This window comes from Suillus subaureus, assembly GCF_016647635.1.
Source record: "Suillus subaureus strain MN1 chromosome Unknown BJ212scaffold_14, whole genome shotgun sequence".
In the NCBI taxonomy this organism is placed as follows: domain Eukaryota; kingdom Fungi; phylum Basidiomycota; class Agaricomycetes; order Boletales; family Suillaceae; genus Suillus; species Suillus subaureus.
Genome location: NW_024538570.1, coordinates 400,740 through 414,807, shown reverse-complemented (window position 1 = coordinate 414,807; position 14,068 = coordinate 400,740). Strand labels below are relative to the sequence as shown.

The following is a 14,068-nucleotide window of genomic DNA, read 5'->3' as shown; positions in this document are numbered from 1 at the left end:
TACGTCCCGTATGCACAAGGTGCATGCTAGATCTGTCGACACCACATTGATCGCTGGCAAATGGGACACTGTTAATGCAGGACAGTATTCGCTGTTCAATGATCTATGGAATCAGCAAAATGCTACCTGGGGCTCCCAAACATCTCAGATCACGTCATTGAGCGGTAGTAGTATTGCCTGGATAACCACATACACCTGGGTTGGCGAACCCGGCCAAGTCAAGAGCTTCGCCAATATCCAGCTTAATACCGGCGTCAATCAACAGCTGAGTGCTATTTCCAGCATACCTGTAAGTTTGTCGAAACCGCGGACTGCACAATTTGAAGGCTAATTTTTCTGACACCATAGACTACCTGGCAGTGGGGTCTGTCGACCAGCGGACTAGTCTCGGGTGATGTGGCCTACGACCTATTCACATCTTACAACGCTGGTGGCTCGAATGTGAACGAAATCATGATCTGGCTTGCAAACGTCAACTCCGGACCAATCTCTAAGGAGTACAACGCCGAGGGCCAAGCTGTCCCTATCGCGACCAACCTCTCATTGGAAGGTTATACCTGGTTAGCTTTGCGTTTGCACGATCATTTGCGCCGCATCAATGTTTTTTGTTTGATTTCAGGGACTTGTACTCTGGATATAACGGAGTCAACCAAGTTTACTCGTTTCTCCTGACCAGTGGTACCGTCGAATCGTTCAGCGGTGATATTTACCAATTCCTTTCGGTATATCTCCCAGTCGTTGTGTCTTCATGAACGCATGTGGACCGATTTTTTTCTGTTTCTAGTACCTGATTAACAACAAGAGCATAGGCTCGTCGCAGTACCTCACCGCTGTTCAGGCGGGCACAGAGGCCTTAACTGGAACAGCACAATTCGTTACGTAAGTGGCATATATCGGCGCCCTGTGAAGGGACTGAATGTGTTTCGTCTGCAGGTATAACTACAACTTGGCTGTCAACTAAAATGATTTGATGTGCTCGTTGTACTGGTTTCGATGTACATGATGTAAGGATATTATTCCTCTACACTCCGACCGCCATCGAAAATACTAATATGTATCGCTAGTGTAGGAGCTTGTCCTCTTACACTCGGTGCGTCATCGGAGATACCTTTTTATTCTCCTGATTTTATCAATCCCATCCCAACTGTCTCACCTCGTGCTGTGCATGAGCACTAGCACAGTACTTGGTCTTGTGGACATCCCACTCTTTTGACTTGCCATTCGCTCAGACATCCCACTCGTTTCCTACCCGTTCGCTTTAAAAGCCGGTTTCGGTATACAAGACGGTATCTATCAATTTGAAGTGTCGAACAGCATCCTATTGCTAATCCCTTTGGCCATTCGTTTACTCATTCCCCTCGTTCGCTTTGATAGCCGTATGTCATAGATGACATATAAGCCACGTAGCCTAGTGCATACAGTAACGGAATTCACCCCGTATTTCAAAGATCAGGCCCGAATCTGGATAGGGGAGACTAGAATGAACCCCGGAGTCAGTCTATAAATCATCGTCGTCAATGTCATTGATAACTACTGATCAATGTTCAACGTTCGGAAGTGGGCAACTCCTATCTCTCACGACTTTCATTCTTCCTATTCGAGCTCGTACAGTCTGTTGCAAACCTATAATGGAAAGGGGGCCTTATGAGAAAGGCTTGCTAAGCTATTTATACTACAGCCGTCCATTCCTCCAAGACGGCCATGCAACGCATCCATTTCCCATCGTTCCAAGCCGAAACCTTAATCCAGGCTTCGTCCGGGCTTATGTAGCGGAAAGCTAACAAAAGACCTCCTAGTATACAATCCGCCAGAGATAGATTCGATCCCGTGAATAACTCTCCTGTAGTACCCCCAGCCTTCATCAACCTTGCAAGGAGGTCAAACGCGCCTTCGATCTTCTTCCATTGTTCCTCGCGCTCCTTTCCCCTAAGTTCTATATCCTCGAGTTTCTTCCCAAATGCCGCTTCGGTGCGTTTACGGAAGTGGACGCGATCTCGTGGGGTCTTCTTGTCGTGCATGTGCATGACCATGACGGGTAGTAGTTGTGCTGTTATGGAGTGCGCGACGTGGTATTCGAAGAGAGCGTGGAGGGCGCGGCTGGCAGGTACACAGAGTGCGCGGGAGGAATCGGGGTCTCGGTATGTGCGCTCTAAGTACTCAATTATGGGCGTTGAGTCTGAGAGAAGGGCAGGGGGGGATGTGGTGTTATCTATCAACGCGGGAAGTGTGTATTTCGGTGTTCCATCTGGTAATGTGCTTGTAGGCGGTATTCCGAGCGATGTGCACACAGATGCGATGTCAGTCGTCTCGACCCATCTTGTGACATAGGTGAGCTTCTTGTAGTTCAGTGCGAGTCTGTGGGAAGCGAAGATGAGGTAGTGGTGAGAGGTGTTGACTGTTGTCACTGCTGACCTGACTTTCCATGTGTTTGGTGAGAAAGGCACTGGGAGGACAGCTGGGATGTCCAGGAATATGATGTCTGTCGTTGTCATCTGTAAGTTTTTCGAGGAGCGTTATCGACGTTCGTTGTGGATGGCTAGTTATATGGATGCAACAGGTGAAGTCAGACCATGCTCTCGTGAGATCTATAGCATCACTCTAGGTAGACTCGCGATGGTGTTGTTACTAACCCAACCCAATTATAACTTAACTTGTCAGTTATAACCAGTTAAGAAGTTGGTTCACTTCAAATGGATCTGTTATTCAGGACCTCAAGTTAGTGTACCAGGAGTGTAGTAGTCTTATGTGATTTACTCTCCTAATTCCCTCCTCTCAAGTCACAGCAATATTGTATAACAGCGGAGGAGAGCCTGGGTATTGCGCAGGTAAGAAGGAAAGGAGGAATGCTAGGCTGTCAGGAAAATGAACAGAGTCAATAGTCTCGAAAGTTGAAACCAAGCGTTCAAGCTCAAGTCTGAGAAGCACAGAACTTTGCACCCGTGCGGATGCTTCCCGGGCCGGTGTTCCTATAATGACTAGTGCCAAAACTAGAGTTGGTACTTGAAAATGGAACTCATAATTCCATATTGGAAACACTGTATTACATATATGATGGTACGAGCCGCAGTCTACATTGTTGTCTATCAAGTCTATTAGGTACTGTAAGGAAAGATAGCGAAGTCAATGATTGGTAGGTAAACCGTAGTAATTATCCATAGGATCCATGCTTTGTGTATTATACGTGCTGTATGCGATGTTGTTTGATGATTCAGGAGACAGCATATGTGGATGCATCGGCATCGTTTGTACGCCATGGTTCACTAACCAACTCTCAGCTGGAAATTGTGATACTGGCCTAGTCATCAGCAACATCTTCTGATATTTGGTAGGCGACAAACTCACCTGCAGGATAGAAATCGGAGTGTTGCGTGGAGGAGCCAGAGGGACAAGGAGAAGTCAAAGCCGCAACATGTTCTGTAAGAAGAGCACGGTACTCTCTATCAAGCCGCCTAATGATCTCAATAGCTGCACTTAAGTCAGTGAATTCTTCAATCCCGAGGTTCCTAAGCACACAAACCTTTTATCAGAACATCGTGTCTTGTGGGGGGACTCTCTTTAGTTATTTCTTGAATGATCTGTCGCAGTTGTTCAAAATCTTCTGCCTCGGTTGAACGGTAGAGTCGTTGTGAGAGCTTTTTGCGACTCTTGCCGATGTGCAGGGTGTCACTCCCGTCATTATTCACGGAAGACATGCTTGGCAGAGTGAGTGGATGCAGCGTTTCTCAGCCCTGTGGCTGGTCCTATACTTATACTATGCGGGGCATGACCGTCCAGAGACGCCATCAACCTATTTTAGTCACCTGGAGTATCTGTTCCTCTCAGATTTGAGGTCACCGATCAGCCGGTGGGCGGGGCGGTGGGCGTAATGTGGCTCAGCGGAACCCACAGGGGCCTATTAGAAGACGAAATTCATTCAATGAATACTAACTGAATTGATAACCTCACAGCTGATCAGCTGATTGGCGTATAGCAAACCATCAGAACCAAAATAGTCGAAGAATGCCAGTAAAGTTGAAAAACAGCACAGCATTTATGCAGAGCTATACCATTAGACGCGCGCAAGCGTCAGTCCGGGCACCGCTGATCAAAGCGTCACATCAAAGACGAACCCCATCTTTAGAGCACCCCGATGATGGGTATTAGCATTGATCCATATTCAAAGGAGAATTAGAAAAATTAGTATTTTGAGAGGAACAAAAATACCTCGCTGGCGCTAACTGAAACCACTTGACAGTGATTGCGGTCATGCAATATATTTTCTCTAGGCCATGTGAGTGATTGTCCGCAGCAGAATTACGACTCACAGCATACCATTGGACCTTCGCAATGAAATACGGGGTACTGCCTTGCGAGCACATGCTGTGCAAAATCCCGGTCGGGAGTGCGTATGTCTTGTCCGGTATGCACTGCCACCAAGTCTTCTGTCAACTTATAGCTTCAAAACTCACCGGCAACTACGGTATACTGCACACCGTTCACTTGGCAGTGCTTGAAGTGACTTCTGCTGCGCAGGAAGGCTGGTGCTTCTGGACATTCATATATATGAAGGTACCGCAAAATGACATAGACCGTGCAACAAGGAGAAAATTCACCGAGCATCACAGACACCCGTACGGCACGGCGGCACTTGGCAAGGCCCGTAATCCACCAGGTACTCCCGATCACACAAGTTTACGGTGTAAAGATTGATGTACCGCATTTGTGGTAGCAGGACGCAGCAGTGATACTATCGGTCTAATACAGAGAGTTCCTGACAACTGTTGTTTGAATCAGAGGCCGACAGGGCGATGAAAACATAACGATACATTGAGACCCGGCTGTCCATGACTGAATGCAGCTTACCGATTTCGTGGGTGACCTAAGACTTCGCAGCTCAGGGCCAAACGCCATATCTGTTATCGGTGACATTGAACCAGTATTTTTTTATTTACTTACGCACCCCGTGGTTTGCATGGCGCGCGTCTGTCTTAGAGCTGTCGCAAGCCGCGCAACACGTGTTGTCAGAATCAAAATTGCGCAGCGCGCGTCTTCGGTATATTGAGACTGACCATTATTGTTCTCACAAACAAGTTTGTATGCTCAGGCTATCCGCGCTATCTTGATCATCCTATTTGGATTCTGTGACTTCTATGAGTCTAACTTGGCGTTTATGCTACTGATGTAAGCTGAAAATATAAACATAAAAATTAGCGTGCCTCAGGCTACCTGACATATCGGAAATCCAACCTTGTTATTGTCAAAAAAGGGCTCTGATGGAATAACAGCAAGCGTCAGGTTGGGACCGGTTGCTGCAGCAAATCATCTTCGCTCTGGAGTAGGGGATCCCTAGGCGAGGAGCGGAGTAACACCCATGTAGTACCGTAGCTTAGTCGGCCACTCAGTGTCCTTCGGGTTTCGTCGTAGCGTAGTGTTCTTCACCACTTCTTGCCTTGCTCGCGACACGCAGGAACACAGTCGCGGATACACCACACCAGCTCCCTAGAACAAATGTGGGACCATTGAAGGCGAGTAGAGCAATAATCCGTTCAAATTCGGAACATGGTGCAACTGGTAGCTGGACAGTGGCTTTCGTCTCAGATCTTTGTTTCCAGTCGCCCGTGTTCCTTGCTCTGCAGAGCAGACCAAGTCGAGCTCATTGCGTTGACAGAAAACACGTGAGCTGGCCAGCGACCAGCTACGACTCTATTGAGTCCGTGATATCGATCAGCCCTGGTATGTCGTCCATCTCTCTCGATACAGTGATGGATCCTGGGAGGAGCTGGATGTGAAAACGGGTGATTCTGGGTGATGATCCCCGACTCCAACACTCTAAAGCCCTCCTCCCACTAGGACTAGTTAGGGCAAGAACATGAGTAAGCTGCTCACCGTGTGGAATTGAAATTCGTGACTATTTGTGTCAGCAACACCCTAAATCCGAGAGTTCTGGCAAAGTTTCAGAAGAAAAGAACCAAGTAGATTATACTGCGGTGGTAGAAGACAAGCAAGGAATAAAACTACCGAGTGGTAATCATATGTTGAAAGTCCGCTAGTCCCGAAACCAAGCGTCGGGGCATCACAAACCTGTCACAACCATTTTATAGACTTCGCGCCATACTTGTCGACCTAAAACTTTGGTGTTTTTAGGTACTCCCGCGGCTTATCTCAACAGGAAGTTCGTAGCAGCAGCACGTTGCATACTAAAACACGACTAAAATAAAATTTATCATGCAGCTCGATCGAGTACTCATAGGTACTCATGGACAGTTGCGTCGGCAAAATAAAATGACCACTAGGGAACGGTAGACAGGCACGTTCAACGTCAGGGAACATCTCAGCCGCGGACGGGCGGTGGCAGACACCCTAATATCTACAAGGGTAAGCTCCGTCAGATAGCATTCGCTCCTCGCTTCTGCCAGCATAACTACCGGAGTATAAAACAAAATATGACCTTTGAAAATGGGCGCTGCATATACGTGTTCGATCATGTCAATATGCATTGCCGAATGGCGGGGAAACCATGGCCATTCATTTGCTGGCATTTGGGTATCGAGCAGCGTACAAATTGTGACCTGCATACTCTCGCTTAATCTTCATCGACATGTTCTCTCTTTCTCTGCTCCTGTTATGTGTGCCTCTCGTCTCTAGCATGCCCCGCATGCACAAGCAACATGTAAGAACCGTCGACACAACGCCGTTTAGCGGGCAATACGGTTCTGTCAATGTAGGACAGTACTCCCTGCTTAATAATCTTTGGGGCGAACATGATGCTACCTCTGGCTCCCAAACCTCTCAGATTACGTCGATGGAGGGCAGTACTATTGCCTGGAAAACGAACTGGACTTGGACTGGCGGAAAGGAGGTCAAGAGCTTTGCCAATATCCAGCTTAATACTGGCATCAATCAACAGCTGAGTGCCATTTCCAACATGCCTGTGAGTTCTTCGAAACCGCAGACTGCATGGGGCTAATTTTTCTGGCACTATAGTCTACTTGGCACTGGTCTCAGTCGAACACCGGAGCGGTCGTAGCTGACGTCGCCTATGACTTGTTCACATCTGACACAGCTGGCGGCTCGAATGTAAACGAAATCATGATCTGGCTTGCAAACGTCAACTCTGGTCCAATCTCTGCGCAGTACAACGCTACGGGTCAAGCTGTCCCGATTTTGGAAAACATCTCGATCGAAGGTCACACCTGGTGCTGATTTGTATCTGCACAATTATTTACGCCGTATTAATGATTGTTTTAGGAACTTGTACTCTGGATCCAACGGATACAACCAGGTTTACTCCTTTCTCCTGACTAGTGGTACGGTCAAATCATTCAAGGGCGACATTTACCCATTCCTTTCCGTAAGTCTTTCCAGTCGCTGTGTGGTCGTGAACACGTGTAAACGGTGTTTTTTTTTTTTTTCATTTGTAGTACCTGATTGATAACGAGGGCATGAGCTCGTCACAGTACCTCACCACTGCTCAGGCGGGCACAGAAGCTACGTCTGGAACGGCGAAATTCACTACGTAAGTGATACTTAGATCGGCACTCTCTGAGTGGGCTGAATGTATGTTATCTGCAGGTCCGCTTACAGCTTGACCATCAACTAAAATCACCTCGCGTGCGCCCGGTGCGGCACATGGTATGAGGCCCATAACTTTTCTATATCCGACTACCATCGAAAACATTAATATTGTGGCATACGTGTTACTGGTGTAAGAGCTTCTCCTCTTCCGCTTGGTGTGTCGCTGGGACTCAGAGACATCCGGCTTTATTCTTCAATTCTTCAAATCCTACCTTCATCGCCTCGCTATGTGACTCCGTTTCAGCTCGTGCAGGGCACGAGCATTAGCACAGCACTTACAGTCATTGCTGCTTCATTTGTATCTTGCCTCTCACTTACACATTCCACTCATTTCCTACCCGTTCGTTTTCGTATATAAGAGAGCATGCAAGTCTCGTACAGGATCAGAATTAGCCTATAATAAAGACGACTGTCTTCTTTCTATTTGGTCTGCCTAGGGAAGACCATAGTTTACCTCGTTTTGACTCAGAATATCTGGCCCGAAGTCTATCAATTCATCTCTCTCGAGTTTCATGCTCCCATTTGAACTCTATGTACAGGTGTTGAACCGTGTAGCAGACTCATAACGGAAAGAGAGCTAAGAAACATCCGTTATGGATAATGTAAGTAGCTATTCTACAGTTGTCCATTTCGACAATGCAGCCATGTAACGCGTCCATTTACCATTGCTCCAAGACGATACCTTCATCCAAGCTTCATCCGGGCTGTCGTAGCGTAAAGCTAGCAAAAGACCTCCCAATGTACAGTCTGACAAAGATAGATTCGATCCCGTGAATAATTCACCTGCGCCACTTCTTGTTCGCATAAATGTTGCAAGCAGGTCAAGCGCGCGTTCAATTTTCTTCCAGTGTTCCTCGCGTTCTTTGCCCTTGAGCTCTATATCTTCAAGTTTCTTCCCAAATGCCGCTTCGGTACGCTGACGGAAGTGGATGCGATCTCGTGGGGTCTTCTTGTCGTACATGTGCATGACCATAACGGGTAGCAACTGTGTTGTGATGGACTGAGCAACGTGATACTCGAAGAGGGCACGGAGGGCGCGGCTGGCAGGCGGACAGAGTGCACGGGAAGAATCGGGGTCTGGGTATGTGCGCTCTAGGTACTCGATTATGGGAGTCGAATCTGAGAGGAAAGCAGGAGGGGTGAAGGTATTATCAATTAGTGCTGGGAGAGTGTATTTTGGTGTCCCGTCTGGGGACACGCTTGTAGGTGGTATTCCGAGCGATTTGCAAACGGATTCGATGTCAATCGTTTCAACCCATTTTGTTTCGTAGGTGAGTTCCTTGTAGTTGAGCGTGAGTCTGTGCGAAGTGCTAAAGATGAAGCAGTAGTGAGAGTGGTTGACTACTGGTATGACTGACCTAACTTTCCATGTGTTTGGCGAAGTAGGCACTGGAAGAACGGTTAAAATGTCCAGGAAAATGATTTTTGTTACTGCCATTCTGTAGTTGGTTCTTGGAACAAGTATATAAACCCTACGACGACGACGAACAGACGACTCGCCACTTGTGTGAAACCTGCACGCGTCTCCTGCAGGGGTAAATTGTATTATGTAAGTTTTAGGTTAGAAACTTAAACTCATCCTTACCAAGAGAGATATTCCCGCGATTGATCTAGCTCAAATTTTCGTATACTAGGTCTCTGTCTGACAGTAGTTTGATAATAATAATGGCAACACTTCTTCCTCCTCCGAAAAGACCAAAATTATATCACGGTGTCGCAGAGCCCGAGCCTGAGCCTCAGAAAGCATCGCCCAATGTCGTAGTTCAATTTGTGAACGAACATGACGGCACACCGATAGCACCTGCTGTGAACCTCCCAGCAAACGTTGCACGCGAAGGGCTTGAAGTACTCGTCAATCAATTGCGCACAAAGGTTAGGCACTCGCGCTCTGTCTTCGGTCTACTAATGATTTTGGTGATCCAGGACGATGATGAGCATGTACCATTTGGTTTTCATGTTGTTCTACCTGAGGAGGCAACGAAACCAAATGCCCCAACGCGAATCGTGATATCAAAATCAATAGAAGTGGACGTTCTAGCACATGCATCACATGCATTCTCAGAAGAAGACGTCCTGGTAGTAAGCTGCGCTCCACAGTCTGTATTCAAAGTTCGCCCAGCTACTAGATGTTCTGCCACACTTTCAGGTCTGTTAATTGCTCACTGCGTCGCATCAATAATTGTTAATGTAATTGCGGAATCAGGACATTCCTCACCGATATTATGCGCTTCATTCTCCCCTACCGGCAATTTACTTGCAACTGGTTCGGGTGACACGCATGTGCGCCTATGGGATCTTTATACTGAAACACCGTCGCACATGTTGACCGGCCATACTGGGTGGGTACTGTGCGTGGAGTGGGATCCACTAGAACGCAAATTGGCAAGTGGTGGACACGATGGCCATGTAAGGCTATGGGATCCTAAGACTGGAAAACCGATGGGCGATGCAATGAAAGGTCATTCAAAATGGGTGACGTCCTTGGCATGGGAGCCCCTCCACTTGTGCGTTATTGTCTATGGTATCTCTCAAAGTGATTTACTTCTGGCCTACCAGAAATCTATCTACCCCACGGTTGGCATCCTCGTCTAAGGACGGAACTGTCCGAGTATGGTCGACAGCCACACGAAAACTAGAATACGCACTTGGGGGTCACACTGCCAGCGTAAACGTTATCAAGTGGGGAGGCGGTGGTTTAAATGGTCATGGAGTACTCTACACAGCTAGTAGTGACCGTACAGTCAGAGTATGGGACGCACGAGGGGTAGGTATATCCTTTCATCTCCACCGCGCAATAATTTAATGCTGTTTTTCCAGGGAAAACAACTTCATATTCTGAAAAACCATGCACATTGGGTCACCACTCTTGCTCTCAATACGGATTTCGTACTTCGTACTGGACCATTCGATCACACCGGGAAGCGTCCATCATCGGACGAGGAAGGTAAATCCTCAACTGCGCGAGTTATCTTCCGTTAGATTCTCAGTTAATATCAAATATCAGCTCAAGCACTTGCTCTCAAAAGATACACCGCACTGGTATCACGAACGCCAGAACTACTGATCTCAGGTTCAGACGATCACACACTCTTCCTTTGGTCTTTATTCGCATCGTCGAACGCGGAGCCGGGAGGGGGTAAGACTAAGCCCTTGACCCGTTTAACCGGTCACCAACGGCAAGTATCTCACGTCGCTTTCTCCCCCGATGGTCGGTGGGCAGCTAGTGCTGGGTGGGATAGTGCAGTGCGACTATGGGATTGCTCAGGTACGTTAGATGGTTGCTGTATGTCTGATGACAACTTGGTTCAAAATTTTCCGTCACCTCGCAGGTGCTGGGCAGCTGGGCAAGTTTGTAGCTACACTGCGCGGTCATGTTGGCCCCGTTTACAGACTTGCGTGGAGTGCAGATTCGCGAATGCTAGTAAGCGCCAGCAAGGACGCAACTGTCAAAGTAAGTTTGACGTGCACGAGAGCGAGGCATTCGTTTGATGGATGTGCTGTTGCATCAGATTTGGGACCTCAAAACGTACAAAATTAAGTCGGACCTTCCTGGTCATACAGACGAGGTCTACTGCGTGGATTTCGTTGCTGACAAAGTTGTCAGCGGAGGCCGCGATCGGACTGTGAAAATGTAAGTTGATGCACCGTCTTGATGCATTTCGGTGTTGACGTTACTTTGTAGATGGAAGAATTAGCTACAAACCTGTAATTTGAGGAGGGTTACTCTGACTTCTCAGTACGTCAAACCCACATACACACATAGGCAACCAATGGGCAGGGCTACCCGTAAATGCTTTGGTGCTCTGCGACAACCACGTAGCTGCACGTGGACTGGTTAATAGTACGTAGGGGAGGCCTGATGTAAGCTCAAAAGGCAGCTGAACCGCAACAAGGAGAATTTCCGGCCCGTAGCCATGGCTTTTAACTCTGGCGGCCGCAGCTAACACTGTCTGTGTATAATAAGCACGCCGGACGTCGTCCAGCCCCAAATACAGTATCTGTATGTTGAATCTTAGCAACAGAGTCTCGTGTGTAAAACGGACAGGAAATGGGACTCCATCAGTCATCATAAACACACCGCTAAACGACCATGATCCGATGGAATACACTTAATACCTGGGTTGTGTGCAGGCGCGGTGGCAGCAGGAGAAGGCAGTCTTGTTAATCCATTGACAGTGCTCGCTACGAATTAGCACTACTTATAAACTTAGCCCTGATCGTCAATCACTGGAGCACCGCACTTTGAAGCGGAATAAAGGGAGAGGAATATGTAGGGGAAATTCCAAATTATCAGCAGATAACCATAAGATAAACATATGATAATAACAACACGATTATCTTACGTTTAGTCCCAGTTTAGGGCCTGGACAGCTGCCGTTTGTTTCTCAGTTTGTTTCTCAGTTTGTTTCTGTATGTGGCGTGGCACTTGTGACATAACAGTGACCAACAGTGACCTTTGTGTGACGGTCTCAAATGCCCACTCATACCTCCCTTTACTGCTGCTATGGCAAAGAAAAAGACTACTGTACCTTCAGCAAACAATGCCGGGACTTTAGCAGTTGCTCGCTGGACTGTCGAAGAGACATCCCGCCTTCTCAAATACCTCATAGCTCACCGTGCTGAAGGTGGAGATGGGACAGGATTCAAACAGTCTACTTTTACTGGCGCATCAACTCATTTGCAGGAGCCGCCAGATGGCGTTTCGAAGGAAAACCATGTAGGGGGATCTGGCAGGGACTGGCAATCATGCAAGAACAAGTGGTTAAATGTACGTTCTCTGCTCATGCTAGATTATATTCTGATTGTAATTTGCACAGTGCAAAAAAAAATATGCCGCTATTATCGATATCAAATCTCAATCAGGCTTTTCATGGGATGATGAACTCGGTGCGAATATTGGTCCTGCTGACGCCGCTCGTTGGATGGCATTTGCAAAGGTGCGCTTCAGTTATGATATGAGAGGGGTACTGATATGATTATGAGTTTGCAGACACGTCCTGATACCAAACCATTTCGCAACAAGGGCTGGGAACACTTCCACGAGATGGACGAACTCATGTGCACACAATGCCCTCGCGGTACCAACGCCTTCCATGCTGGACATGAGACGTTCAAGTCTGAACAAGCACCCCCTGACAATGACCAGGCCAACGGAAATGATACTCAACCTGTTGTGGAAGATGAGATGAGGTAGAGCGGTTAGTTGATGAGTATGTCAAGGACCAGGAGCGAGTAGCAGGAATGGTCAGTGACAAAGGGAAAACGGTTGCTGAGAGAGAGGTAGTGGCTGAGGACGACAATGAAGTCGATATTATTCCTTGGGAGGTGACTCCTGTCAGAACCACGGTCAAGCGCAAGTTCGTATCTACCTGGTCTTCAACACCCTCCCTCACTGCCTCTGGATCTGGTACTACAGGCTCTGGTCCACCATCGAAACGCCATCAGTTTAGCGGATCAGCAGGGGCACTCTACACAATCAATGACCAATTTTCAGCATTCAGCGACATCTTCCGAGCCTCGTCGCAATCACACACTTCAAGCCCATCTATTATACTGTCACCTCAGCGCAAACAGGTGGCCATGCGACGTGCACAGGAGCTAGAAAAGCATCTTGATGATGATAGTATGGCAGCGCTCATTGAAGCATTTCAGATGGACATCAGCGCTGCTGATGCATATATGGTCATGACAGATGACGGTCCAAGGAAGTCTTTTGTTGATAGAAAAATCAAACATATTAACCAGCAGGTTCTGTAGATTCAAATACTAGTATTGTAGGTCTCTATTCACGTATTCTGATGAGCGCAACAAATCCTATGGTAGTCCTCCCACATGGCGACCACGATATGATCTCTGTCTTCAGTCGCCCGCTGCCTCTCTTCATGGTCAGCTGGTCCCTCTGCAAGGTCGCCTCTAGACTCGCCTGGATCGCAGTCAACAATGTCTTCATCGGCAAATTCTTCTATTTCTGTTGGATCGTGAATGCGAATAAAATTATGGATCGCACATAGGGCTGGGGGGATGTGAGCTTGCATTGACATACTATACTCTGGTGGGTGTACCAGTATCATGAACCGCCTCTTGAGCACCCCGAATATTCTCTCAATAGCATTACGAGCTTGAGCATGCTGGAGATTATAAATTTCTTTTGATGTTTTTGGCCTGTCACAGCGTTGAGAAGACACTACAGTGAGTCGTATATCACTCACCGAACTGCAGCTCACCCCCATTCAGCCAGATGGTACCGAACACCTCGGTACGGGACAAGGAGTGAGTTGCATATCCCAAACCCAGCATCTGCGAGATAATATCTCCCTTCTGGAATATATAGGTCTGTGAGCTGGGCATTATTGTAGAGTGTCGAGTCTGATGTTGATCCGTCCCAACCACTGAGGACATACTGGAACTGGAGATCGAAGGAACAGCAAGCGAGACAATTTTGGCTGACACCACCTTTGCGGTTTTGTGATAGTTGCCGTTCTGCTGCAGATGGGCAGCATGCAATGTGGGTACC

At 47.6% G+C, this 14,068-nt stretch overlaps 6 protein-coding genes across 6 annotated transcripts; 3 read left to right on the top strand and 3 right to left on the bottom strand.

Annotated features, from left to right (window-relative positions):
• Positions 1-10: 10 nt before the first annotated feature.
• Positions 11-1,417, top strand: BJ212DRAFT_1461004 (glycoside hydrolase family 12 protein; the record flags this gene model as incomplete). The annotated part of the gene is made up of 6 exons (XM_041338915.1): positions 11-289; positions 349-560; positions 620-722; positions 785-879; positions 934-1,004; positions 1,065-1,417. 5 exons carry the CDS (start codon positions 11-13, stop codon positions 959-961), a joined length of 717 nt encoding a protein of 238 aa, XP_041193594.1. The 3' UTR covers positions 962-1,004; positions 1,065-1,417.
• A 143-nt stretch (positions 1,418-1,560) lies between these two features.
• Positions 1,561-2,907, bottom strand: BJ212DRAFT_1461002 (uncharacterized protein). Its single transcript, XM_041338914.1, has 3 exons — positions 2,759-2,907; positions 2,413-2,696; positions 1,561-2,355 (listed from the first exon to the last, which is right to left on the bottom strand). Exons 2-3 carry the CDS (start codon positions 2,490-2,492, stop codon positions 1,668-1,670), a joined length of 768 nt encoding a protein of 255 aa, XP_041193593.1. The 5' UTR covers positions 2,493-2,696; positions 2,759-2,907; the 3' UTR covers positions 1,561-1,667.
• Positions 2,908-3,120: 213 nt separating this feature from the next.
• Positions 3,121-3,692, bottom strand: BJ212DRAFT_1480403 (uncharacterized protein; the record flags this gene model as incomplete). Its single annotated transcript, XM_041340082.1, has 3 exons — positions 3,121-3,290; positions 3,343-3,465; positions 3,518-3,692. 3 exons carry the CDS (start codon positions 3,690-3,692, stop codon positions 3,121-3,123), a joined length of 468 nt encoding a protein of 155 aa, XP_041193592.1.
• Positions 3,693-6,625: 2,933 nt separating this feature from the next.
• BJ212DRAFT_1480402 (glycoside hydrolase family 12 protein) lies at positions 6,626-7,579 on the top strand (the record flags this gene model as incomplete). The annotated part of the gene is made up of 5 exons (XM_041340081.1): positions 6,626-6,910; positions 6,964-7,175; positions 7,228-7,330; positions 7,401-7,495; positions 7,552-7,579. The coding sequence occupies 5 exons, from the start codon at positions 6,626-6,628 to the stop codon at positions 7,577-7,579; spliced, it is 723 nt and encodes a 240-aa protein (XP_041193591.1).
• Positions 7,580-7,910: 331 nt separating this feature from the next.
• BJ212DRAFT_156699 (uncharacterized protein) lies at positions 7,911-9,434 on the bottom strand. The gene is made up of 3 exons (XM_041341981.1): positions 9,140-9,434; positions 8,913-9,081; positions 7,911-8,852 (listed from the first exon to the last, which is right to left on the bottom strand). Exons 2-3 carry the CDS (start codon positions 8,990-8,992, stop codon positions 8,165-8,167), a joined length of 768 nt encoding a protein of 255 aa, XP_041193590.1. The 5' UTR covers positions 8,993-9,081; positions 9,140-9,434; the 3' UTR covers positions 7,911-8,164.
• On the top strand, positions 9,220-11,249 carry BJ212DRAFT_1480400 (WD-repeat protein; the record flags this gene model as incomplete). The annotated part of the gene is made up of 9 exons (XM_041340080.1): positions 9,220-9,426; positions 9,478-9,700; positions 9,758-10,058; positions 10,111-10,318; positions 10,372-10,498; positions 10,559-10,819; positions 10,884-11,005; positions 11,064-11,185; positions 11,237-11,249. The coding sequence occupies 9 exons, from the start codon at positions 9,220-9,222 to the stop codon at positions 11,247-11,249; spliced, it is 1,584 nt and encodes a 527-aa protein (XP_041193589.1).
• Positions 11,250-14,068: the final 2,819 nt, after the last annotated feature.

Bases quoted from the DNA above. Each gene is read 5' to 3' on its own strand.
- BJ212DRAFT_1461002 (XM_041338914.1), bottom strand. From the start codon at position 2,492: ATGACAACGACAGACATCATATTCCTGGACATCCCAGCTGTCCTCCCA. The intron at 2,356-2,412 runs GTCAGCAGTGAC...CGCTTCCCACAG, and splicing joins CCAAACACATGGAAAGTCAG to ACTCGCACTGAACTACAAGA.
- BJ212DRAFT_156699 (XM_041341981.1), bottom strand. From the start codon at position 8,992: ATGGCAGTAACAAAAATCATTTTCCTGGACATTTTAACCGTTCTTCCA. The intron at 8,853-8,912 runs GTCAGTCATACC...CACTTCGCACAG, and splicing joins CCAAACACATGGAAAGTTAG to ACTCACGCTCAACTACAAGG.